The sequence below is a fragment of the Rhineura floridana genome, chromosome 10 (assembly GCF_030035675.1).
Source record: "Rhineura floridana isolate rRhiFlo1 chromosome 10, rRhiFlo1.hap2, whole genome shotgun sequence".
Taxonomy (NCBI): Eukaryota; Metazoa; Chordata; class Lepidosauria; order Squamata; family Rhineuridae; genus Rhineura; species Rhineura floridana.
In genome coordinates, this window is record NC_084489.1 from 67,349,062 (window position 1) to 67,376,890 (window position 27,829).

General features: G+C 41.0%; 1 protein-coding gene across 1 annotated transcript in view; it reads left to right on the forward strand.

Annotated features, from left to right (window-relative positions):
• The window catches only part of CCDC7 (coiled-coil domain containing 7), a 430,640-nt gene that overhangs the window by 155,790 nt on the left and 247,021 nt on the right, over nt 1-27,829 (forward strand). Inside the window, exons 26-29 of the mRNA XM_061586654.1 lie at nt 8,412-8,531; nt 22,620-22,745; nt 24,543-24,662; nt 25,056-25,181. Of these exons, the coding sequence (XP_061442638.1) occupies nt 8,412-8,531; nt 22,620-22,745; nt 24,543-24,662; nt 25,056-25,181 (492 nt within the window). The remainder of the gene's footprint in view (nt 1-8,411; nt 8,532-22,619; nt 22,746-24,542; nt 24,663-25,055; nt 25,182-27,829) is intronic.

Consider the following 27,829-nt stretch of genomic DNA (forward strand, 5'->3'; position numbering starts at 1 on the left):
TCAATGGCTTGGATAATCTTCTGGACTGGAATGATGTGATGGAGCTTGATATAGAGAAAATCTATGGAATTAACTGCAGCCATGTGACAATGGAAAAACTCTTAAGAGATGAGCCAGTGCATTTTGTAAAAAAGAAGAACACAGATATGACTTTACAACAGTATTTCAGCAACTTATTCAGAATGGATGGCAAGAAAATATTTGGGACAGAGGAAATTCCCATCAGACTCTTATTATATGACTATGGCTACAACAGCAAGATTATTATGGAATACTGATAATGGAAGATTGGACACTGAAATTACTGGACTTAACAGGACTATTGAAGATGGAAGATGGAACTAATAGGGATAATGGAATAATGGCTATTGAAATTATTGGACCTAACAGATTCTGATGAGATGGATTAATTGATATGTTTATTTGGACTATGGTTATGACAATAAGATTATTATAATTATTAACGAGATGGATTAATTGACATGTTTATTTGGAGAAAAATTGATAGATATATTTCTTAAAGAATTGAAACCTCTCTTTGACTTTTTGTGGAAAGAATAAAGTAATGTTTATGAGATTTGATGATTAATTAAGATAACTACTGGAGGAAAGTGATTTTATAATATGATTTAAGAGACAGGATTGTTATATATTGTAGACCTATAACTGATTTGATCTGCGACAAATGGGAAGTCAACATTTTATTTTTTTTTGTTTAATCATTTTTGTTTTGTTTTGTTTTTTGTCTTTGAATGTTTTATGATTTTGTTTTCTATGTTTTATGAAAATTTGAATAAAAATTATTGTAAAAAAAAAAAGGAGGGACTTGAGCTCCACCTTGTGGTTGAAGGCAAAATAGCACTGTTCAATTTCTCTTGAATCCTCTAGCTTTTCCTTAGCCTCAGGAAGCCAGTTCTATTTTGCCTTCACAATTTGTGGCCGCATGAGTTGTGCTCTCTGCTCTCTACTTTGATTCTTCCCTATTTCAGGCTTCTATCCTGTGTCTTAGTGTATGTTTTTGATCTGTCTAATCTTGTTTGTCTGTTACTAACCCCCCCCCCAAAAACCCCTCAATTGCTGTTTGGCCTTCCTGCCCTACTGCCCTTCCATGCTTCCTCATCGTACAGCACCTCAGAACACTGCAGCCACAGCAAGAAGCTAGGTGGCTAGTGCCAACCCCCCTTCCAACAGGCTGGAGGGTGTTTTGGAGGCATTTTTGATGGCGGGGAGGACCCTCCAACCATGTCTACAGTGTCCCTCATCCCAGTGCTCCAGCCTTTCCCCACGGCACCCCTGCAGGGTTACAGAGACCTGGGCAATGTTATTTTTACTGGAGCAACTCTTAGCTCAAAATGGAGGACACAAGGAAGGAGGAGGGGGAGAAGGCATTTTGGCAGGAAGTGATATGGAGCATCAGGGAAGGTGCAGTGTGTTGAGAGACCAGGAGCAGTTATCTGATGAGGAAGGGGAGCAACAGAGAAGGGAGCTGGCAGAAGTTTTTTTCTTCAGCTCATTAGCTGAGACGTTTGTGGGTTTTAGGGATCCTGGCCTGCCAAATGAAATACAATCAGTACAGCCATGATGTCATCTCACAGACATCCCTTGACTTCAGGGAAATCACAGAACCAAATCTGTCCCCCATTCAGTTACACTTTGCCCCTGAGATGTTACAACGAAAAGACATTTTGCTAGCAGACTTGTCTAGAGCCCTAGCTGCTTCTCTACAACCCTTGAGAACTCAACCCTTGAGAACTCCTCCTCCTAATGCTCCCTTAACCTCATCGGCTACCCACCTGCCTCAACCTAGTCTGTCTCAGATTGTGCAGTCTATGTTCCTTCAGCCTCCACAATCGTTATCAATGCATCAGTCTCAGAGAGACTGTATAAATTCTTCCCCTGACCCTCATACTGTATACAGAGGCAGGGCTTCTTGCCCTTTGGAGATTTTATGATATGGACACAGAGTTAATTGTTTTAGATGAGGAGAAATGGAGTGGGGCATCAGAGACAGGAGAGGTGTCTTCAAATTGGGTTTCTCAGGAACCATATTATCTACCACTGTTATGCAAGGCTGTGGGGGCTTTAAATTTGAACACTTTAGAGGATGCTTCCACCCTGGACTCAGCTACCTCGAGGGTGGTGGCAGTGTGCCCAGATCCTAAATCTAAGTCCAGTGTGGTTAAACTCTCCTCCATGCTTCCTAAGGTCATTAAAGCAAAATTTGAGACTCCCTTGCAGTTTAAGAAGTTGGTTCCAATTGCAAATAAGTATTATCTCCTGGACCAATCGATTATGGATCAACTGAAACTCCCTCTCATAGATGCTCCCATGCAAGGTTTAGTAAACTCCTCCCTGAATCCGAAGGATTCTGATGCATAACTGAAGTTGAAAAGAGATAGGATTTAGGACTATGGCTTGTGCATGACACAAGTGCCCTTTCGATAAGGGTGGTGGTTTCTACTTTGGTGTTTGCATGAGCTATCCTACTGCTTGACAGCTCTCAGCAGGACCGTGCCCGGCTTTGAAAAACCCTATGGAAGGTCTCTTGAGCAGTAGGTTTTATGGCTGATGTTTCCATGGATGCAGTCCAATTTTCTGCTAGGGCACTGGCAGTGGGTATGTTCACCAGAAGGACCCTCTGGCTAAGTCATTGAAAAGCTGGTGCCACAGCCCACTCAAATTTAGCCACTGAGCCCTACTGGGGGAGAACGCTTTTGGGCAACAGAGCCTTGGAGAAGGTGTTAGTTGAGTCTAAGGCTGGAAAGCAAAGAGGGAGGCACCCCGAATGTACCACAGATGAAAAGAGGGGAAACCCTCAAAGTGCCTAGCCAGCACTTTTTCCCAACAGGCAAAAATGGAAAAAAAATGCTGCCTGTTGCATTTTGGGTGACAAAGACCCTTTATTAAGGGCAGTCTGTAAAAGCATACATATAAACAGGATTAAAATTATTTATCAAACATACTATAAATAATATGTTTATACATTAATCTATTAAAAATGAACAATTCTGTAAAATGCTGAACACTGGCTACTGAAGCTCTAATCAATAAGGAAAAAGGGACAACTGGGATGGAACATAATACAAACTAAAACTTCACTTAAAAACTTCACATGTGAATACATGACCCAAAAATGGAAGATTCTAACAGGACTTCTCTTCCAAAAATGAACCTGAACCAAGCAAAAAAGTACAGAGAAATGCAAAACTTTTTGTCTGCAGTTGAGTCTAAGGGCAAGAAGAAGACTATGCCATTTACAAAGAAAAAGAGGACAAACACAGGTTTCAAAGAACTTACCATCTGTATGCTTCAGGACAATCCTTTCAGTTCTTTCATACCTCAAGTCAGTCTGGAAGGGGTAGGGATGTTCGGCCCTTTCAGCCTTGGGCCAGATAGCATTTCCCCTACAGAGGGCAACGACAGCAATTCCCCAGAAAGCCAGGTTCAGGAGCATTGACTTGTGCACACAAATATCAGTTCTGAGTAGGCCCTCCCCCCTGTGGGAGGCAGTCCACAACTTTTTTGGACAAGTGGAACAATATCACTCCAGACAGCCTCCATTTAGAGTTCACAGCCACACCTCTGCACAGATTTCTCCCATCCCCCTTCCCTCAAATCCAGACAAAAGGGCCAGGATACAGGAAGCTATTCACTATGAGTGGTACTGGATCTCAAGAGGTACATATGATATTGCAGGTTCAGGATGGAAATACTGATGTCTATCAAAGAGACTCTGCAGATTGGGGATTGGATGACATCAATAGATCTCAAGGCTAAGGGGCCATGTGCATTGGCAACATGGTCCAGAGGAACTGGACTCTGAAAGGGGCTGGCCTTTTGAACAGTCTCCTGGAACTATGTGCCATCAGACTGGCCCTGCAATACTATGCCACAAGGAGGTGCTTGGAGGCGGTCCTCGTGCACACCAACAATGTCATGGCCAAGGCCCATGTGAATCAGCAAGGAGGTATGAGTTCCTGAATTCTTCAGAAGGAGGCGGGGGCCTTGATGAGCTGGGCAGAACTACATCTGAACTCCCTGGTTGCAGAGCATATCAAGGGAGAGAACAATGTGAAGGCGGACTGGCTCAGCAGACAGCAGATACAGCTGGGAGAGCAGAAACTACATCCCAAAGTGTTCAAATAGATATGCAGAAGGTTCAGCAAAATCCATATGGATCTCTTTGTATCGCCTCAGAACCATTAGGTTCCCCCGTTCTTCTCCTGTTATGCAGATCCAGCAGCAGAGGCTACAGATGCTCTCACAGCCCAATGGTCCCTCAGAACTCTGTCCATCTTTCCACCAATTCGTCTGCTACCTCGGGTCTTAAGTTGGATTCGAGAAGAAACAGCCAAGGTGATTCTGGTAGCTCCACATTGGCCTCATCATCTGTGGTTCTTGGAGATAGTCAGCCTGGCGACATCCTCCCCATAGCCATTGCCATTCCAGAAAGACCTGCTAACTCATGGTTGTCTGGTTCATCCAGACCCAGCCTGGCTGAATCTTCATGCATGAACATTGACCGGAAAAGACTCTTGAGAATGGGCCTACCATCAGCAGTAGTAGATACCATACTGGCATCCATGCTAAGATTATATCAGAGTACGTGGAAGGTCTTTTCATCATGATATCAAGGAAGAGAGCCAGCCTTACAGAATTATTGACTTTTCTTCAGGATGGTACATCCATGCAACTTCACCCAAATAATTTGCAACATCAGGTATCAGCTCTTTTGGCAATTCTGTCTAACTTCCCAGATAAACCATTGGGATCTCATCCTTTTGTGAGACATTTTCTAAGGGGAGTGACTATTTAATCTCCACCACTCCAACACCGCTTTCTCATTGTGGGATTTACACAAAGTGCTGACTGCCCTTCAGAAGCTGCCATTTGAGCCATTGAATTCCATGACTCTACACATCTTATCCTTCAAAGTTCTATTTCTGGTGGCAATTATGTCTGCCAGAAGGGTTTCAGAAATGAATGCTCTGTCAGTGGATAAACCACTTTGAGTCTTCCACAAAGATAAGGTAATCCTACGTACTAACCCTCTTTTCTGTCCTAAAGCCCTGTCCTCTTTTCATTGTCAGCAGGAGTTTATCTTACCATCTTTCTGTCCTTCACCTGTCCATGCGGCCAAGAAGACCTGGCACTCATTAGATGTGAGACAGGCTTTAAAGATGTACATTGCCACAACTAAGCCATTTCATAAGATGGATTCCTTGTTTGTATTATTTCACCACTCTACCTTAGTAATAAAGTGTCCCCATCCACCCTGTTTTGATGGATCAAGACTTGCATTTCTTTAGCTTACACCAGTCACAATATGTGGCTGCCAACCAACATCATGGCACATTCCACTAGGGCAGCAGAGAGTGGCATAGGTTGTCTGCTTGCATGCACTGTTCGTTAGTCCTATATTCTGTGCTTTGGCTTGTCATGTAAGAACTGGCTTCCTGAGGCTAAGGGAAAGCTAGGGGATTCAAGAGAAATTGAACAGTGCTATTTTGCCTTCAACCACAAGGTGGAGCTCAAGTCCCACCTGAGAACATCATTACATGAACATAAGAACATAAGAACATAAGAAGAGCCTGCTGGATCAGGCCAGTGGCCCATCTAGTCCAGCATCCTGTTCTCACAGTGGCCAGCCAGGTGCCTGGGGGAAGCCCGCAAGCAGGACCCGAGTGCAAGAACACTCTCCTCTCCTGAGGCTTCCGGCAACTGGTTTTCAGAAGCATGCTGCCTCTGACTAGGGTGGCAGAGCACAGCCATCACGGCTAGTAGCCATTGATAGCCCTGTCCTCCATGAATTTGTCTAATCTTCTTTTAAAGCCATCCAAGCTGGTGGCCATTACTGCATCTTGTGGGAGCAAATTCCATAGTTTGATTATGTGCTGAGTAAAGAAGTACGTCCTTTTGTCTGTCCTGAATCTTCCAACATTCAGCTTCTTTGAATGTCCACGAGTTCTAGTATTATGAGAGAGGGAAAAGAACTTTTCTCTATCCACTTTCTCAATGCCATGCATAATTTTATACACTTCTATCATGTTTCCCCTGACCCGCCTTTTCTCTAAACTAAAAAGCCCCAAATGCTGCAACCTTTCCTCGTAAGGGAGTCGCTCCATCCCCTTGATCATTCTGGTTGCCCTCTTCTGAACCTTTTCCAACTCTATAATATCCTTTTTGAGATGAGGCGATCAGAACTGTACACAGTATTCCAAATGCGGCCGCACCATAGATTTATACAATGGCATTATGATATCGGCTGTTTTATTTTCAATTCCTTTCCTAATTATCCCTAGCATGGAATTTGCCTTTTTCACAGCTGCCGCACACTGGGTCGACATTTTCATCATGCTGTCCACTACAACCCCGAGGTCTCTCTCCTAGTCGGTCACTGGCAGTTCAGACCCCATGAGCGGATATGTGGAATTAAGATTTTTTGCTCCAATATGCATAATTTTACACTTGTTTATATTGAATTGCATTTGCCATTTTCCCGCCCATTCACTCAGTTTGGAGAGGTCTTTTTGGAGCTCTTCGCAATCCCTTTTTGTTTTAACAACCCTGAACAATTTAGTGTCATCAGCAAACTTGGCCACTTCACTGCTCACTCTTAATTCTAGGTCATGAATGAACAGTTGAAAAGTACAGGTCCCAATACTGATCCTTGAGGGACGTGCATGTAGAAGACTTCTTTACAGGAAGACCAAATGTCTCTTTCACTGTTTTTTGGCATTATCTCTACCCCTCCCCAGAGGGAGAGAGTATGTTTTGCCCATGTCTGAAAATAAGTTGTGTTACATCCTTATATCTGATGGACACACGCGGCACCTTCTATGTAATCTTAGGGCACATGATATCAATATTGCGCACATCCCTTGAATGTCTCAAAAAGAAGCATGTTGTAATAGGGCCTCAAGCATGTGTTCCTTTCTGGGAATGTGTATTGAACCTCTTCGAGCCATTGCCTCCTTCTGCCCAATCCTGGTGCTATTATAAAAGCTTTCATGGGTGTAGTCTCAGATTGTCCAGTGTCCAACCTAGATGGTAATGTGAAAGCTCCAGTAAGTATTGTTCCAGGCCATTAGGTGTCTAGTCTCCACCTATCTCAGTTGCTGGATCAATCTGAACTCTGTGGTATCTCTGCCTGCACAGAGCAGCATTTTGGAAACCTCTTAATTATTCCAGTCCCTGTCCTTGTGTGACAGCCAAGGCTTCCTTCATAGTTCTTGGCAGACTGTAGCAAATCCAAGAAAAAGGTTAGACCACCTGGAACAAGAAAAGGAGTTGGGTTGTGTGACTACACAAAAGACCACTCAGAGAATGCTAGTTGGAGATAGACAACTTATTCTTCCTTGTAGCCTCTATGCAATCCCACATATGGAAGACTAGCAAGCTGACAGAACATGGATGTAGGTTTGTCAAATAAAGGTATTACAGCAGGCACGTAATTCAACATATAATTTCTTGCACTCATATCTAGGGTGTAGGATGACATAGGCATCCTAAGCAGACTGCATAATGCTGTCTTAAACACATGCAAAGTTGTGAAGTAGCATGTTTTTGCTGGGTGCTAATAGGAAGGACTAAGAAAGGAATTTATTGATTCCAAAATGCATTGGGAAACAGTAAAATATTCTGTGTACTTTGAGGTCTTTATCACTGGATTAATTGACCTAGAGCTTTCAAGGCACCATGACTAGAGACTGACATTACAAAGAATGCATCCAATACCACATGGGCTTGGGTTAGGTACCAAGACCATAATCTGTCCATAAAGAGAAGGTTAGGTTTAGGTAGCAAGACTTGGGAAAATACCAAGACTATAGACTGTTTGCATCAAGAATGCTTGGGAACATACCAAGACTGTGGACTGTCTGTACTGACTCTGGCTAGGCATCAATAGTTGAGGCCTAATTTATCTGGTTGGATGATCTATGAACTGGAATAGAGACCAAGAGTGCTTTGGGCTGGAGAATCAACAGAGTTCAGATTGATCCAGCAACTGAGAAGAAGAGAAGCAACTGAGAAGATTATAGAAAGAATGCTAGTTACAGAAAAGCAACTTATTTATATAAAAAAGTGTTATAGCAAATAGCCTCGTGCAATTAAATGGTAAGCTTTTTGGGGAAAGGACACTGTTTTTCAAGGGTTGAGCAACCTCTATGATCAATTGGTGCTGAGATTTAACACAGTTACAATTTTCCAGGGGGAGTTGTTCCAGGAGTGCTTAAAGCAGGTTAAATTTCCAATGTCATACATCCCACAGGGATTATTTGATTATAGAGAAATGTTCATTATAGAAATTAATTAGTACACTATCTATATCCTTGTCTGTTTCCTATATTATTTGTCTTGGAGAATGTTCTCACTATTCTCACTTTGTTTTCACATTTCTCACTGTACAGAGAAGGAAATAGATGAGCTCTCAAAGCAAAGGAAAGTTTTGCTTGCAAGTCTGAAATCAAATTTGAAGGACTTAGAAGAAGCTGAGGCTCTTGCAGCTATCCAACCAGGAAGTGTGAGTGGTAAGTACAATCACAATATAAAGCCATTTCCAAGATTATACCACATTCTAAAGTCAAACTAAAACATGGAAACTTAGACTTGTCTTTACCAGATTCACACAGACTTGTCTCACATTTAAACCAAGATTTGAAGATATGGACAGATACTGTTCGGTAAGACAAAACAATATAATTATAAAATACACAGTTATGGTATTATAAAAATAGGAATATAACATAAAAACATAAAAAGATTGATTAATGTAATAAAATGGCTCAAGAAAATAAATGTACATCTGCACTTCTGTTTCTATATGTCAAGAAAGCATTTGACAGCTTTAATTTAATTATCATTGGGAATATTACAGCAATTTAATTTGGGGGGATTTAAAATCTGGATCAAACTGCTATATCATAGTTCAACAGCTCAAGTATATGCAAATGGACACTTATTGGATCATTTTTAATGATCAAATTGAACTAAGCATGGATGCCCACTGTCTCTATTATTATTTGATTTATCTATAGAACCTCTTGCTCTGGCTATTAAAGAAAATTGTAAAATTCGAAGTATACAAAAATTCTCTGTTGGGCATTAGGTTGCCTCCAAGAGAAATTGTGTTCCTCCTACTGCATGAAGGCAAGAAACATGTCACTCCAAAGGAAGTTGTTATGTCTCCTTCCCTTCAAATGTCAGTTTGTTTCCTGCCTTTGCACAAAGCAGACCATTGCAACAATCTTTCCTGTCCTTCTGTATTCTTCTGTCTGAGGCAGTGTCTCTAACATTTTTCTCTTTGTCATATGTTTATGTGTATGTTCTAGTCAGGGAGTTGGAGTATGTTAGTGACCTCTCCCTCCCTCAGGGTATTTCTAGCCAATGTTTTCTCAATGGTGTCTTTTTCCTCAGCTTGTCATTTGTTAGCAGTCCTTCAGTTCTTCTTTCGTGTTAGCCCTTGGTCCCTTATTGTTTCTCCTGGTGCTTCTACCAGGTATCCTCCCTATTAATTGTTGTCCCAGTCTATATTTTTTTTAAAAAGTCAATCTCCACTTCTGTTCCCTGCTCTCTGCCCAGTTTTGCCTTTTCTTCTACTGATTCCCGCCTTTTTTGACTTGTTACTCAATTGCTGCTGAGTAATCAGACATAATGCCAAAAACTTTGAAGAAAGGAACCACTGTGCCCACCAATTGGGTGTGTGTGCTTCAGTCACTAGTTTCCTAACTAGCAAGCGCAATAGCATATACTGCCAGAGCTAAACACATGCAAGTAAAGGCAATGGTCCCTCAGTTACTTGGTGCACCCAACCTTAGCCACCAGTCTGAGAACAATCAAGTGGTGCAAAAGTCATGGAAGGCCTAAACAGCCCCATGGGAGTGATGGTGGTGGCAGGTGGTGATTCTGGATGTGGTCGTCCCAGCGGAAGGTCAGAACAACTGTTCTCGTCGGTGACAGCTGCAGCAGCACGGTATATGGCTCACTGAAGGGCCAGATATATGGGTGAGACAGAACTCAGTGTAACACAGTAAAAGGTGTCCACTGATCTTCCCACAAATCCTTGGCAGAGCAGAGACAGGAGAAGTATTTGTTTGAGGGAAAAGGGGTCCTGGATCAACTCCAGCCCCAGAGGTTCTTTTTCCTCTGCCTTCTTGGGATGAGTTTATGGGCTTTGGTTATACCCCCTCCAGCCCATCCTTGCTCCTCCTCCTGCTTTCCAGATGGATACAGATATTCTTAAGGAAATTTTTAAAACCTTATTGTCAGGTATCAGAAAATTAGTGGGTCCCAAACAGTTTACCACTCAAGTCCTTACCTTTTTTATCTGGATTAGTGATGTGTGAGAAATTTGATTAACTTCGCATTTCAAGCCAAATCTATCAAATCCACACTTTCCAAAACAATAAGAGAACCAAAACACAGCCATCCTTCAAAATTCGCATATAATTGAATGTTGCAATGCAGTTCGCCAACCAAACAATGTTTTAAAAAATGCATATATTACAGGGAAGTGTGCATAAAAATGAATATATAAGTGAAAATAACATACAAAGATGCATTAGATGAGGAGACATTGCTTTAAAAATGTGTACATTAGTCAAAACTACCTACAAAAATGTGTTTATTAGGAGACATTCTCACTAAAATGCTGGTGAATTTTCATTAAGATTTTTTTTTTTAATCGCAGATTGCTGCAGAAATGTGGAATTTAACTGAATTTAACACAGTCAAAGGCTTTGCTGTAATCTATAAAGACAGGGAGATTTTCTTCTGAAATTCTTTGGTCTGTTCCATTATCCAACTTATGTTTGCGATATGATCTATGGTACCTCTTCCCTTTCTAAATCCAGCTTGGCATTTCTCGCTCCATATATGGTAAGAGCCTTTGTTGTAGAATCTTGAGCATTACTTTACTTGCCTGGGATATTAAGGCAATAGTTTGATAATTACTGCATTCCCTGGGATCCCCTTTCTTTGGAATTGGGATGTATATGGAACGCTTCCAGTCTGTGGGCCATTGTTTAGTTTTCCATATTTCTTGACAGATTTTTGTCAAAATTTGGACAGATTCAGTTTCAGTAGCTTGTAGCAACTCTATTGGTATGCCATCTGTTTCTGGTGATTTGTTTCTTCCAAGTATTATAAGAGCGGCTTCCACCTCACTTTCTAAAATTTCTGGTTCTTCATCATACTGTTCCTCCATGAATGAATCTGTCATCCTGGCATCTCTTTTATAGAGTTCTTCAGTGTATTGCTTCCATTCATCTCGGTCAGTCAGTGTGTTCTTCTGTTGATTATTCAACATCCCTACTCTTGGTTTAAATTTCCCTTTAATTTCTCTAATCTTTTGGAACAGGGCTCTTGTTCTACCCTTTTTGTTGTCCTCTTCTATTTCTGTACAATAACTATTGTAATAGTTCTCTTTGTCCCTACGTACTAGTCACTGTATTGTTGCATTTAGGGTTCTGACCGTGTTTCTGTCTCCTTTTGCTTTTGCTTTCCTTCTCTCTTTAACCATTTGAAGAGTTTCTTCAGTCATCCATTGAGGTCTTTCTATTTTAACTAGAGGTATTGTCTTTTTGCATTCTTCCCTGATAATGTCTCTGACTTCAGACCATAGTTCTTCTGGTTCTCTGTCAACTAAGTTTAAAGCCTCAAACCTGTTCCTTATTTGATCTTTATACTCTTCTGGGATGTTATTTAAATTGTATTTTGGCATTATGATTGCTTTGTTGTTCTTCTTTAGCTTTACTCTGATTTTCGATACGACCAGTTCATGATCTGTACCGCAGTCTGCTCCTGGTCTTGTTTTCGCAGAAAGTATGGAACTTTTCCATCTTCTGCTACCAGTTATATATCAATTTGATTCCTATTTTGACCATTTGGTGATGTCCAAGTGTACAGTAGTCTTTTCGGTTGCTCAAAAAAATTGTTTGCAAGAAACAAATTATTGGCTTCACAGAATTCAATAAGTCTTTCTCCTGCTTCATTTCTGTCTCCTAAGCCCCATTTCCCCACAATTCCTAGTTCTTCTCTGTTCTCTACTTTCGCATTCCAGTCCCCCATGATTATCAGTACATCTTGTTTTGGTGTGTGATCAATTTCTTCCTGTACTTCTGCATAAAATCTCTCCAATTCCTCTTCTTCTGCATTTGCTGTTGGAGCAAACACTTGGATAATGGTTATGTTAATAGGCTTCCCATTTAATCTCATTGATATCACTCGCTCAGACCTTGCGTTGTAGCTCTTTATTGCTTTTGCTACATCACTTCTCACTGTTAAAGCAACCCCATTTCTTCTTAATTTCTCATTTCCTGCATAAAATATTTTGTAGTTGCCTGATTGAAAATGTCCCATTCCCATCCATTTTAATTCACTCACACCAAGTATTGTAATGTTGATGTGTTCCATTTCTTGCTTGACAATTTCTAACTTTCCCTGGTTCATGCTTCTCACATTCCATGTTCCTATTGTGTGTGTTGTACAACTCCGGACTCTCCGTTCTCATCTGTGTGCATCAGTTTCTGGGCTTCCTTTCAGCTTTGACCCAGCTGCGTCGTTAGTCACAGCGCTACTCATACTTGTCCTTTGTTTTTCCCCAGTAGCTCATTGAGTGCCTTCTGACCTGGGGGTCTCATCTTCCAGCACTATCTCATGTTGCATTTTGGATAGTCTGTTCATAGGGTTTTTGTGGTAAGAGATATTCAGAGGTGGTTTACCATTGCTTTCCTCTGAGTTTGGATGCATCTTAGTTTGGTGTCTCAGCTTTGACCAGTCCTCCATGGGTGCCCCTGCTAGGAGGGCATTGCTATCAGCTTCTTCAGGGGACAAGTAGGGTTACCATTTTTTTCCTCACAGGGCTCCTAAAACAGAGGCAGATATTCAACAGCTGTAGCTTCCCTAAGAATGGTGATTCCACAATTTGAAAGCCTGTTCCACACATCGAAATGTACAGTACTAGTAAGCTACTTAATTTTAGACTCTGGATTTTATGGTATTACAGAGCCTTTGAAGCAAGAGACTTTGCTTACTTGAAATGCAAACCACACAAAGATCACACAAATTGACTATAATCATTCTCAGAATTCAGCATTCTGAAGTTCAGTTTATACATGCAACTGAATGAAACAGTAAAGCCCCTCCTCTCTTTAAAAAAAACCTCTTCCTGGCACAGAAAAATAGCAGCTTACACTGAGCCCTTCTCGCACGCATGCTGGTTTTCTGTGTGCATGGAGGTTTTATTAAAAAAAAAAAAAAGATAAAGAAACATTCAAATATGCTCTTTCCCCAATCTGCAGCTACAGTCCAGAGAGGCTTTATTTATTTCATTTATTATACTTTTGTTCCACCTGTCCCTCCAGTTGAGCTCAAATCAGCTATAAGGCTCTCCCCCAATCCCAATTTTATCCTCACAGTAACCCTGTGATGTAAGTTAAGTTGAGAGATGACTGGCCCAAGATCACCCAATGACATTCATGGTTGATTGGGAATTTGATCCAGTGCCTTCCTAGTCCTAGTCCAGCACACCACATTGGCTCTATCACTTCCTTCAGCTGCATGTAATAATTTAAATGTATAAGTACAAATTTTAGAAATAGTTACTAGATGATAAATTTCATAGAAGACAGACAAATTTTCCAACCACCCCACCTCAGATAAACAAATTCTTCAATTAATTTGCACCCTACCCCAGATCAGCCGGTCCAATTTACCCCAGTTTCCTAACAGATCCTGCTTAAAACCAGTTTCAATTCCCCTTTGATTCATTGTCCCCTGAATCTCTACTAAATGAAATCATTTATTTATTCCTCTTTCAACAAGCCTTCTAAGTTGAGACCTTATCCCAGTCTGCTTCTGTCTTGGAATTGCTTTTTAATGTGCTTTTAAACCTTTTTTCAAAAAAACAATTTGTTTTTTAACCTTTTTTTAAATCTTCAAAGCTTTTTAAAAATGTTTTTAAAGTTGTTTTGTTTTAATGTATTTTAATGTCTGTTTTTATGATGTTTTAAAGTTTTTAGTGCTTTTGTTTGCCACACTGGGCTTCTGCTGGGAGGAAGGGCGGGATATAAATAAAATAATAAATAAAATAAATAGATTTAAAAATTCATGCCCTGTGTGGAAAAAGTACTTCAACTTTCTCCAGTGGGCACCAGGACACCCCCAAGTGGGTATTGTCTTCCTTGCTAGTGCTTGAGGCAGGAAAGAGTTAACACTCCAAACAGACCGTTAATGCGGCCCCTCCCACGGAGTGCTAGTTCGTTTTCCTGCCTCACTTGTGCAGTACTGATTTTCGCCTTGCTCATCAGTCTGGCCGAGTTATATCTTTATCTTTTTCTCTATTTATGTTATTTATTAGCAGTTAATGTTCACTTAACTCTTCTCTCAGTGTTGTATATAGGTGTTAGTCCTAAGATTAATTAGTACAATGTTTCTCCTCAGTAATGAATTTCTCTGTGATTTTTCCAATTAGTGCATTCCGTTAATGATATTTCCCTCAGTTAATGAATTCCGGGGTGATTTTCCCTCGCTTAATGATTTTAACGGTAGCTTTCTTCCTGTTATAAATTTGTGTGTTGCTTCTGATTGCCAATCAGTGGCTCGCTTTGCTAATTATATAAATCAAATACGAACGGACCACAAAAGGCACTAAATTGATCTTTTCTGTTGAAAGTGAAATGCCTATGGAGCAAAAAAGTGTCTCTTCAGGGCTTTCTAAACGAACGGTTGCAGCGCTTGGTGCGGTAGCACCTACAGCTCACTCGCACAAACCAACAGTTAAAAAGACGAGCCGTTGCAGTGCTCTCGAAGACGGCTGCCATTTTAATCAAACAGCCTCACAGGCAGTGCTCGGCCCAATCACTCTTGCGGTAGCACAGAGAACGGCCGTTAATCAACATGCCCCTGTTTCCCCTGTAAGCGATGAGGTATCAGAGCAATCAGGGTGGAAAATTTTTAAAGCGCTTAAACGTACTGCATACCCTGTAGCTGGTGCGGTAGCACTGCAATCAGGACGTAAAAGTGTGGAAGCAGTTAAAGGTGCAGAATAGCCTGTAAGCACTGTGGTAGCAGAGCAATCAGGACGCAAGCATATGACTAAAACAAAACATACAGTTAATCATACAGCAGAGCAATCAGGAAGGGTTGCTGCTGAGGGAGCCACAGAATATAAGAATAATGCTTCCTTACAAAGCAGAAGGACGCTGTATCTAGGACAGCAATCACAGCAGTTGAGTACAGTAAAGTATAGTCATCAACAGCAGCACAGAGTTTTGTGTAGAGGAATAATCATAACCAGCATCAATTCAACTCCACACAGATGGCCTCTCTTGCCACCTCGTGTTCAGATCAGGAACTTCAACATGTGAAGTCTTTTCATTTAGGAGCTGCAGAATTAAATTATATTAGAAAGGCTCGTGGGTGATATATCAGCAGAACTAGCTGCTTTTCTGTACAGTCACAACAGTGCAGTCATGCAGCAGGACAAAGTCACTGGCAACACAATATGCGGCAGTGCAGTGCTCAGATGAATCAGGCAGGTGAATTTGCCTGAGGTTGAGCAACATGAGCTCCAAACTGAACTTGCAAATGGATCACCAGATCCACATGATGTGGCCAGGGGTTATTAGCTGGCAGACCAGACAGATCAAATTCTGCTGGCAACAGTTTATGCATGATGATTCAGTGGTTGATTTGGAAGAGGAATCAGATGAATGGAGTGATACCTCACAACCGGAAGAGCACCACTCCAGTAGGTTATTTCATAGCACTTACTATATGCCTCTGCTATGCAAGGCTATGGCGGCTTTAGATTTGAATGATGTTGTTGCAGAACAGGCACCTTTCTACCTCCAGAGGAGCATCTGTTCTTCCAGAAACAAAGTCTACGGATAAGGTGATTAAGGTACCATCACTGCTCAGACAAATAGTGAAATCTGAATGGGACTCACCAGTTCAGTCTACCAAGTCAATGACGTATGCTAAGAAACTATACTTATTGGAGCCAGAGTTTATGGAGCAGCTGAAAACTCCACACATTGATCCCCCAATTTCTGCCTTAGTTTCTAGAAACTTCCTTTTAAGAGAAGGGGATGCTCAATTGAAAGATCTTACAGAACGAAAGTTAGATATGGCACTTAAAAACGTCCATGAAGCGACAGCATTGTCGGTACGTGCATCTATAGCAGCATCTGTGTTTTCAAGGGCTACATTATTGTGGTTAGATGAAGTTTTGGAAAATCCAGATCAAGACCAAGAAAGACTTAGGAAAACAATTTTGAAGGTATCAAGGACAAAGGCTTTCACTGCAGATGCAACAATGGATGCTACTCAATTCGCAGCTAGGGCCATGGCTGCTGAAGTGGTAGCTAGGCGTATTTTGTGGCTGCGTCATTGGGAGACAGACATTTCTTCTTGCATGGTGTTGGCTACAGAACCATATGCAGGCAAGAAATTATTTGGTGAAAATGTGCTCAGTGAAGTATTGAAACAAGAGACAAGAAGAAGGCAATCCCAGTAACAAGTAAAAGATGAGAGGACCGGCGACCTTTTCGCTGCTTTCAGCCATACCAGTCCTTTTGTCCATCTAGGTTTGGAGGAAGGGGGTGAGATTTCCGTGTTAACAGACAAGCTTGGAGTCATCCAAGATTCCAGTTGCGCAACCAACAACAATCAGCAGCGCGAAATACATTCTCAGCTACCCACAGAGGTGGAAGGCAACAAAGACAATTCTGACTTATTGCAGATACCAGTGGGAGGATGCTTACTCAGATTTGCACACCTTTGGCAGATGACAACATCAGACTGCTGGGTAAAAAATGCTCTACAGTATGGGTATCAGATAGAGTTTCAGGCTACGCCTCCAAACAGATTTATCCCGTCACCTGTTTCGGCACATTCAGAGAAGCGCAGGCTGCTACAACAGGCAATACAACACCTGGTGCAGATAGCAGCCATAGAACCGGTTCAGCAGCACCACAAATTTCATGGGGTTTATTCTATTCTCTTTCTTGTGCCCAAAAAAGGAGACAATTGGAGGGCGGTGCTCGATCTAAAATTTCTAAACAGATTTGTGAGATACAGGAAATTTCGCATGGAAACATTGGTGTCCATAAAAGAAGCTATTCAGCCTCAAGACTTCCTAGCTTCCATAGATCTAACCAAAGCATATTTACATGTGCCCATCCATCTGCAGCACCGCAAGTTCCTCCGCTTCGTTTACAACAATCAACACTATCAGTACAGGGCAATGCCATTTGGCTTGGCGTCAGCGCCAAGGGTCTTCACAAAAATCATGGTGACCCTTGTCGCACATCTCCGTCAACAGGGGTTGAATCTTTACCCATATTTAGACAACATTCTGATTCGTTCGCACACAGCACAGTCAGCTTATCAGGACATTCACACCATACTAGCAGTTCTCCACGATCACGGATTCTTAGTCAGTATACCCAAGAGTCATTTGTTCCCTCACCAACGTTTACAGTATTTGGGAGCAATGATAGATACGGAACAGGAGACAATTTCTCTTTCTGAAGACAGAGTGCAAAAGATAATAATAATAATAATAATAATAATAAAAATAATAATAATAAAATTTTATTTCTGGGTCGCCTATCTGGCCGGGTCAGCGGCCACTCTAGGCGACGTACAATTAAAAAGTAAATACAACAATAAAATACAACATAAAAACCAAAACTTCAATCTAAAATTAATCTAAGCTGTAGCAAGATAGAATTAATCTACTCCCGGGATATTGTAGGCCTGCCTGAATAGCCAGGTCTTCAAGGCTCGACAAAAACTTGGCAGGGAGGGGGCATGGTGAAGATCATAGGGCAAAGAATTCCAGAGGGTGGGGGCCACAATCAAGAAAGCCCTCTCTCTGGTCCGTACCAGCCTAGCTGTTTTTACTGGTGGGACCGAGAGAAGGTCTTGAGTGGCCGATCTCGTTAGGCGGCATATTTGGTGATGTTTGAGGTGCTCCTTTAGATAAACTGGGCCGATACCATATAGGGCTTTAAAGGTTAATACCAATACCTTGAATTGGGCCCGGTAGACAACTGGTAAAAGATAAAGTTGGCTGTTCAACCATTGCTAGCGAAGACTGCAGAGGACTTAATGGTCTTAGCAAAGGTTTTAGGGATGCTTGTTTCCACTATCCAAGTTACACCATGGGCTAGATTTCATGTTCGTCCTCTACAATGGACACTGTTACCATACCAGTGGCAGATAGCACATTCCATGCATCTCCAGGTTGCTCTGACGTTATGACTGAGAACTGCTCTTCATTGGTGGACAAAGGATTGCAATCTATGCAGAGGACTTTCCTTAAAGGACCCACCACGGGATACTGTCACATCAGATGCGAGTCTCCAGGGGTGGGGAGCTCACTGCAGAGGTCAAATCCTGCAGGGATCTTGGTCCCCTCAGGAATCAAGCCAAAGCATCAACTTACTAGAACTTTGGGCAGCACGGTTGGCGCTGCAGCATTTTGTGCCTTTATTCCATCTCAAACATGTGCTGCTGAGAATAGACAACAACTGTGTGAAAGTGTTCATAAATCGTCAAGGAGGGACGAAGTCACTGGTCCTTCATCAGGAGGCATCACTACTGATTTCCTGGGCAGAGCACACACTACAATCATTGACAGCGGAATATATAAAGGAAGTAGACAATGTACAAGCGGACTGGTTAAGCAGACAGGAGGTGTTGCCGGGAGAGTGGCAGTTGCACAAAGATGTGTTCAAACAGATCCGGAGAAGGTTCGGAAGAATGGATGTGGACCTTTTTGCTTCAGATGTCAATCATCAACTGAAGAGGTATTACACTCGCTATCCATCTCTCAGAGCAGAGGGTGTAGATGCCCTAAACTCTCCTTTGCCAAAGGCAACACTGTATCTCTTCCCTCCTTTTCCGTTGCTATCTCGGGTAATGAAAAAGGTAAGGATGGAGAGGGCCAATGTTGTTCTAGTAGCACCAGATTGGCCAAGGAGGCCATGGTTCTTAGAGCTAGTCAACCTATCTGTCGAGCCCCCATGGCATCTGCCTCTTCGACCAGATTTGCTGCTACAAGGGCCGCTTTGCCACCCCGATCTGCAATGGTTGAGCTTAACCACATGGAAGTTAAGTGGGGCAAACTGCTGAGGGCTGGATTGCCAACGGAAGTGGTAACCACAATATTGGCATCTAGAAGACCGTCCACAATAAGAAATTACCAGTATACCTGGGCGGCATTTTTGAAATGGTGTAGTAGGAATCATGTTACAGCTAGGAAGTCGGGAATTACAGAGGTGTTATCCTTTTTAAATGATGGTTTGAAGAATGGGTTGAGACCCAATACTTTGAGAAGACAAGAATCTGCGTTGTCAACGGTACTGTCTAAATCTTCTTATGCATCACTGGGATCTCATCCTTATATGAAACAATTTCTAAGAGGGGCTTCACTATTGTCGGCACCTGTTCATCATTGATTTCCAACATGGAATCTTCAGAAGGTCTTGGCAGCTCTCCAAAAACCACCATTTGAACCATTGAAAATGTCTACGTTACGAATACTTTCATTCAAAGTGTTATTCCTCATAGCAATAACATCAGCTAGATGAGTATCTGAACTCAAAGCTCTCTCGGTGGCAAAACATCTATGTATCTTCCATACTGACAGAGTCATTTTGAGAACAGATTCTACTTTTGTTCCAAAAGTTAATTCAGCTTTTCACTGTCAGCAGGAATTAGTATTGCCAACATTTTGTCCTTTGCCAAAGCATCCTCTAGAGCACGCTTGGCATTCATTAGGTGTGAGGAGAGCACTTAAAGTATATATACATAGGACTAGGCCAATAAGGCAAACTGATTCTTCGTTTGTTTCTTACCACCCAACTACTCTCGGTAAAAAGGTGTCCTCCTCTGCTTTGGCGAGATGGATTAAGGGCTACATTGCCTTAGCATACAGTTCTCTAAACATACCATTACCTTCAGGCATCATTGCTCATTCCACAAGAGCAGCAGCTGCCACTGCAGCTTATTCAACAAATGCACCTCTTCAAGAAATATGTAGGGCGGTCACTTGGGCACTCCAAATACTTTTACTAAACATTATAAAATAGATATTTATGCTTCAGCTGAAGCAGCCTTTGGGAGGCGAGTTATTCAGCAGGTGCTGAGTGATCATTAAACATTTATGTACCCACCCAATCAATATGTCAGCTTTGGAACATCGCACTTGGGGTGTCCTGGTGCCCACTGGAGAAGGAACCATTTTACTCACCAGAAAGGTGTTTCTCTGTGGGCACCAGGACACCGCCAAGGCCCACCCTGGGATACAAACGACAGGAAACATTATAATCAAACGGGTGGACTCTGAAGGGTCAGTGATCACTCCTATCGCATGTATCATTCAATGGAGGTGGCAGTCGCTCTGAGTAGAGACTGAATAGTTATTTTTACAACTTAAATGTAAAGTGTATGTTTTTATGATAATTACAGTTAATGTTGTCATGTTTTTTTAGATATGTATAAGTTTATATTTTTAAGCTTGGCCAGACGGTGAACTAGCACTCCGTGGGAGGGGCTGCATTAATGGTCTGTTTGGAGTGTTAACTCTTTCCTGCCTCAAGCACTAGCAAGAAAGACAATACCCACTTGGCGGTGTCCTGGTGCCCACTGAGAAACACCTTTCTGGTGAGTAAAACGGTTCCTTATTTTAACTTTTAGCAAAGCTAGTCATATCCCAGCACTGAAAAATTTCTGCTGGCCTAATCCTGGGCTTTTGGTATAAAAAAGTATGGATCATCACGGTGGCAGAAAATTAACTCATCAAATTATTTTGAGGACAAACAAATCCAAACTCGTATGCAACGTGGTAAACTTTTATTTCTTTTATGACTATTCAAAGAAAAGCAATGCCACCTATTACTAAAGGCAGGTATGGAACAATGGTTAAGTGAGTGGCTTTTCCAATCCAAGAAATGTTTGTGAATTACTTTATATGCAGTTTTTAAAACAGATGGGACAGGGACTGACAACTACTTGCAAAAACAAGCAACAAATATAATTTCTCCTATGGCATCAATTCACTCCTTTGATTTATTGTTATTATGTCTGAACTCTGTGTCCTCAGATGAACTCTAGGCACGGGTGGGTGGTAGACTGGGAATGTTTTCTTAATATCGTTGTTGTGCTTACCAAGTCTGTATAACTTGCTTTTTACTTACCTGTGTAAGCATTGTGGATTATAATAACAAAATGAAATTTAAGCAAGGACAATGTTGGGATGAATGACAATCATTCATTTTATTTTCCTTTAATAAAAACACTCACTGTATTACTTATGATTTGTATTGAGTTCAGTTGTAATAGTTTCATCGATAAGAATAATAATACAAATTTTTACAAACCCTCAGAAATTATAGACCTTTCTCAAATTTTCCATTTCTGAGCAAAGTAATAGGGCAGGTCATACCTGTTCAGCTACCGGTTCCCTGAGATGAAACACATTATCTGAGCCCCACTGAGGGCGCAATCCAACTGCTGTTTACATTGGGCTGAGGGGCTGCTGATTGTGACATAGTTACTACAGAGGAGGAAGGGTGTTGATGCCACTGGTCTCCACTGGTAGAATTCCTCCTGACTGCTGCCACCAGGGTGCTGCCTGTAGAAGGCCCCAAAAGGGATGCATCCAGAGCCATTTGGCTTGCTTCTGCAGCCCTCTATCCTGGTAGTCAATATGCCAGGAAAAGGGATGGTGGAAGGAAACAGCCAACATCCTCCCCTCCCAGTGGCTCCTGAACAGGGATTGGATGTGGTGGCCTCTTCCGCTGGTCCTGCGCCGGCTCTGCTGGCTTTCTTCAAATTGGATTGCTGTGCCTGTCTGGTATAAGGTCTGGTTAGGAATAAACTGGTGGACAACCATCATCAGGGGATGTTGTAGAAAATGGTTCTGGGGGATTAATGTTCTACCCCATGGGAGTAGTCCTTTACAGGGCTGCTATAGTGTTCTTTCCTACTTCCCATGCATGTGTTAGTGCTAATATCTAACACAGTTTATTGACCCAGGTTAGTGAGCTGTGATCAGGATATCTCAAGGAGCATCTCTTCCAATGTAATTTCCTTCATGCTTTAAGATCCCTTGGTAAGGCCGTGTTGTGTGTTCCTTCATTCTGGGTCATCCGGATTGTAGGGGCAAGCTTTAGGATTTGCTTTGCTGTGGCACCTGCTGTTTGGAACTTCTCCTGGCACCTGCTGTTTTTCTCACAGTTTTTAAAATAGACTTTGCATAAAACCTTTTTTTAGGAAGTCCTTTAGTGTTATAGTATAATGCTGGAGATAATTGGCTTTATTCCATTATCATACAGATATTGTTAACTATGTTCTCTGCTTTACACAGTTGTTGTGTTTATGGATGAATTTCATCAGTTTATTCTATTTTACTATTTTTGGGGGTTACTGCTTGTTTCATGAGCAAATTAAGTGGAATATGCATATGAATGGATGATATAACATAGGTGTTCATTGGTACATTTGTTTAAGGCAGATTATTATCAAAAGCACAAAGTACTATTCAGTATGAAATATACATTCAGTATAATCTACATGAAGTGTACAAAGTGTTTGTGTTTTCACAGATAAAAAGATAGAAGAGCTTAAAGAGCAAAGAAAGGTATTGGCTGCACATCTAGAAAAAAATCAGCAGGATCTGCAAATGGTGCAAACTTATGCTCCAGGCCTTGCAAGAGACAGCAGACTTCAGGGTGAATGCATCCACTGTATACTCTGTTGTCATTAGAATAGTCACCGAGGGTAATTTATGTCCTCCATTATTAAAAACTCCCACAAATATAACTTTTGAAATTCATAATAGGTAAATCCATTAAGGTAAATAACGGGACACAAGCAATTTATCCTTATCTTATGAATTACCCTTTCCTTGAAACTATCTCACAAGTCAGTCCAAATGGATTCATTGTTGCATCCAATGTTAGCTCTATTCAGAGTATTTAATGTGTCTGCTCTGAGCAGAACTAACATTAGCTATAATCCATGGTTTTAACACATCACTGAACATATTACCTGTCAGTATATCATAATGCAGGTCTATATTGCAGTGTAATATGGGGATGCTCTGAGAATAGCAGAATTTGCCCTGAATGGAAGAATCAGTGGAAGCTAAAATTTCTCTTTTAAATTCCATCTTAATCTATAGTTGCCAAAACAATAAAGAGACTTGTGGCACCTTTAAAGAATAGCAGATTTTTTATGGCACAAATTTTCATAGACTAGAATTCACTTTTCTTTTAAGTATTCATTGAGAAAGTGAGGATTATGGCACACTGGGATTCATAGCGAAAGAATAAGTGATATATATATATTTCCAGCTTAGTAATTACTGTTCATTGTCTCTGTGCAGTCCCACATATGGGTTCTCCTCAACTGCAAGAGCCAAGAGGCTGACCCATCTGTTCCTGGTTGTGCTGCCAGCTAGAATGCTGTTGCTGAATTGGAGCTATTTTCAGAGGAGGAAACTAGGTTCATTCAGCTCAGATTGCTTTGGAGGACACCCACTTTGTCTTTGGTCTAAATCAGAACCTTGCCTCGAAAAATCCAAAGCTTTATGTCTTCCCATTGACTATCATAGGGAAATAAACAAATAGCTATAACCTTTTTCTTTTTGACAAATTGAATTAAATGTGCAAGCATGGCAAATCCTTAGGGATGAGCTTGCCAAATTTCAGACAGAAAGATGCAGTTTTTTTCAGTCAAGTAACCTTTAAATATGGATTTTTTTTAAAAAAGAACTAATTTACAGGAGTACTTGCCCCTTTTGAGAAGACAAAACATCAAATTTCAGATATATACTGTAGGTGCAGGGAATTTTTTGCAAGGTTTTAAAGTTGTGTTTTTCTGTATGTTTTTTGGAGGGAAAGGGATTTGCATATCCCCATGTGATTTTTTTAGGGAATTTGTATGAAAATACTATAAATCATAGAGGTGATCCTAGATAAGGAATCTGCAAACATTCAGAAGGATGAGAGCAGGTGTTTAGGAGTTCAAAATGAATGAAAAACTGTGGATTTCTCTGGTTTGTTCTCTGCTCCGTTGACACTAATTAGTTCCTTCTTCATCTTTCCCAAAAGCACTGTGATTGGAAGTTAAAATAATAAAAAAGAGAGAGCCATTGTAACTTTATTCCCTGGATGGAAGCTAGAGCTGTCAATCACAAAATTATACCCATTTTCTTTAAAGAAGTGTGCTTCTGTTCTGGATTAGGGATTCATCTGACCATCAGTTTCTAAGCATTTTACTAGCCTTAGCATGTGTTACCTCAATTACTTGTATAAAAGGGTCATTTAAGGGATACAGTTGCATTAAGATAGTTTTATGTACCATCCATGGTTTAGTACTATATATAAACTGTGCAGCCCAGTCCTATCCATGTTTACACTAAAGTAGTTTCAACTGATTTCAATGGGACTTACTTTGAAGTATCTTTTTCAAATTTTAGACTTTGGAATAACAATTTATAATGATTCTAAGGCATTTCCTTGCAGAAATGAAACTATCTTCATTATCTGAGAAGAAAAAACTTTTGCAAGAAAAACTAGATTCAAATCTGAAAGATCTACAACAAGCAGAAATGCTTGCATCTCTCCAGCCAGACAGTATAAATGGTAAAAAAAATTTTTTTTATATGCATCACACTCTTTATATTCACATTCAGTTCAGTTACCCACTGTAGTTCTTGCTCCCTTTCACTCAAAATGAGTGAGAGGTGGAATGGCATGTACCTTATCAGGGAAGACTTTTGCCTTCAGTAGCAAGCAATCCACCTCCGGTTTTGTGCAAAATAGGGATAACTATACAGTGAGATGACCCTATAGGGTTCATGAATGGATTGTTGAGATAATAATATAAGTTCTTTGAGCTTTCAACAAGTGCTAAAATGCTAAGTACTACTATTAAACATTTCCAGATGATATTGTATATCTACTGCAAAACTGTACTGAATGTTATTTTAAATATATTGGTGTTCTCTTACGAAGTGGTCTGAAATAATTTTGTAGTACAAAAACTTCAGGAACTAACTGAGGAAAGATGCCATTTGACTGAAGATCTAAAGGCAACCGTGAACAGCATGCAAGAAATACAGCGTCATGCTTCACAAAGAACTTTATTTATAAGACCCAGTGGCAAGTAGTATTTAATATTTTTTATTGTGTTTTAGAATATTTTTAATTGTAATTGTGTTTTTGGAATGTTTTAAACTGTTTTTAATATATTTTTTCTTGTTTGTTTATTTATTTATTGCATTTATATACTGCCCTATAGCCGAAGCTCTCTGGGCAGTTTACAACAATTAAAAACATTAAAAACAAGTATACAAATTTAAACCATTAAAACCCATAAAAACCGATAAGCAAGTTAAAAACACCTTATTCAAATACGTTAAAATGCCTGGGAGAAGAGGACAGTCTTGACCTGGTGCTGAAAAGATAACAGGGTTGCCACCAGGCGCACCTCATCAGGGAGATCATTCCATAATTTGGGGGCCACCACTGAGAAGGCCCTCTCTCTTGTTGCCATCCTCCGAGCTTCCCTCAGAGTAAGCACCCGGAGGCGGACCTTTGATGTTGAGCGTAATGTACAGGTAGGTTCGTGTGGAGAGAGACTTTCCATCACGTATTGTGTATATTGTTAAATTGTTTTGTTGATGTTTGCCACCCTGGGATCCTTTGGGAGGAAAAATGGATAATGATGATGATACTAATAATATAAAATGACTTCAAGATTTTTTAAGGAGACATCATGCACATATTTTGTCAGTGTTGCAAACCCAATTAAAGTGAATGGTCTTTGTGACAGAGGTGTTCTATAGTCTAGTCAATATAGAATACACGTACATATTTTTAGGGAATCTTTTCATGACTGGTAATAATTTTTTAAATAGCCAGGATGAAATTTAGCTGAAAGGGTATTTGTTCTTATATTGGCATTTGGTTACTATCTTGAAAAGTGATGAATAAATGTTGGTATCTGGGTTCCATTGAGGCTAGCTAACATTCTAAATGATCGTTTTATGGCACAATCCAAACCCCAAATCTGCAAGGATGAGCAAGTCTGGAATTGGTGGATCTTGGGCTGTGCTGCTGAATTGGCCATCCAGCACTGTTACTGTGTGGGAGGTATGGGGTACATTTGGCTATCATAAAGCTTCACTGAGAGGGGTCAGAGAGGACCTTGGCCATTATCTGGTAGTAGTTCTCAGTATGTTTTCATGGGTTCTTTGCAGATCATCATAGTGGATGTCTATAATATTGTCAAAGACCAGGACAGACCTATGCTCAGACCTGTGATCTGTAGGCTGAGAGACTATAGGATTTCACAGAAAACTTACTGTCGAAGCAGAATTCCACATATGCTGATACCAAAATAGATACACTGGCAAAATGCCCCCAAATATGCTGGCAGAATATTATGGTGGTATATACATCTGCCAGTGGATTGCCTGAAATGGGGTAGAGTCATGTAGGACATAGTGGTATGATGGGGAGCATACTTCTGTTCAAGCCTATATACCTTCAGTCCATGTCCACACATCTGCTGATGGTGCAACGTTAAATAAACTCACAAAATTGGTCCTTTAAAAAAATGGTTACACCTACATTAATACTTTGGTGATGTTTACTTTGATGTGTGGTTCCCAGAGTCAATGTGACCCTCAATCCAAAAAACGTTAGCCACCCTTAGGGGTGGCTGAAGCAGTCTTGATCCAGTCCATGACCCTTGCACTGGCACATCCATTTCATCCCCAATCTGTCTATATTTTTAGAGAAATACCTAAAAAAAACCCTGCATGCTTTCTAAAACATTTAAATTAAGGCAGTACTGCTCATGCTGTAATCTGGGGGCTTCTTCGGATCATCTTGTTTTTCTTGTGTATGTAAGATGAACTCAGGTAGGACTTGAACTCCGCAGAATAGTGCTGTTTGGCTTTGCAGAATCTTCTGGTTTTCACGTTAAGCTCAGCAGACTGTTCTTTTCTGCCCTCACCAACTGTAGTTGTATTCACTCTCTCTGCTCCAGTCAACTAACACTTGTTTTTCCCCCCTGTTGTTTACCTGTTTTGGTGTGTTACATTCTCCAAGTCTGGTCTCACTCCACCTTCATTCCTTTTTAAAGTGCACGCACGCACGCACACACACGAGAGAGCTCCTTCTGTGTCTATTTTTTCCCTCAGCCTACCTACCTCTGGCTACCATTCTATTCTTTTTCCACCAAGGGACAAAGAAACCACTACCTCTTGCTTTTTGCCTTTTGGCAGTAGAGGACATTATCTTGTAAGGATGATACCTCCCACTGGGCTGACATTCAGGTCCAGAATCATTTGCCTCCTCTCCAGGGGGAGGAGTCATCTCACCTTCCAGTCTGGCCTTGCCTATGGTCATTGACAGTAGGGTTCTTTAGTGCTCTAAATTACCCATATATATTATCCTTGTTTTCTGCTAATTGTAAGTGTTTATTCTCCTCTCCTTTTTGTTTTGTGTACATTTGTTTCCTTCCCTTCCCAGTTATTTTGCTCTCCCTTGGCCAGTATGAAAGTGCAATTTATGTGTGTGTTGAGGAAGGGAGTTTCAAGCCTCGTCAACAGCCTTAGTGGAGAACCACCCACTAAGCACCAGCCCCTCTTCCTCCAGACTAGAGGGTTCTTTGATCTGTTCTACAGTTATGGGCAGGGAGTCTTTGGGAGTGCCTATTAGTTTCTGCTCCCCGAGACCTTTCAACTGTTGGCTATTAAACCGAGAAAGCAGAGGTTAAATTTCCACAAGTGAGCTACGTG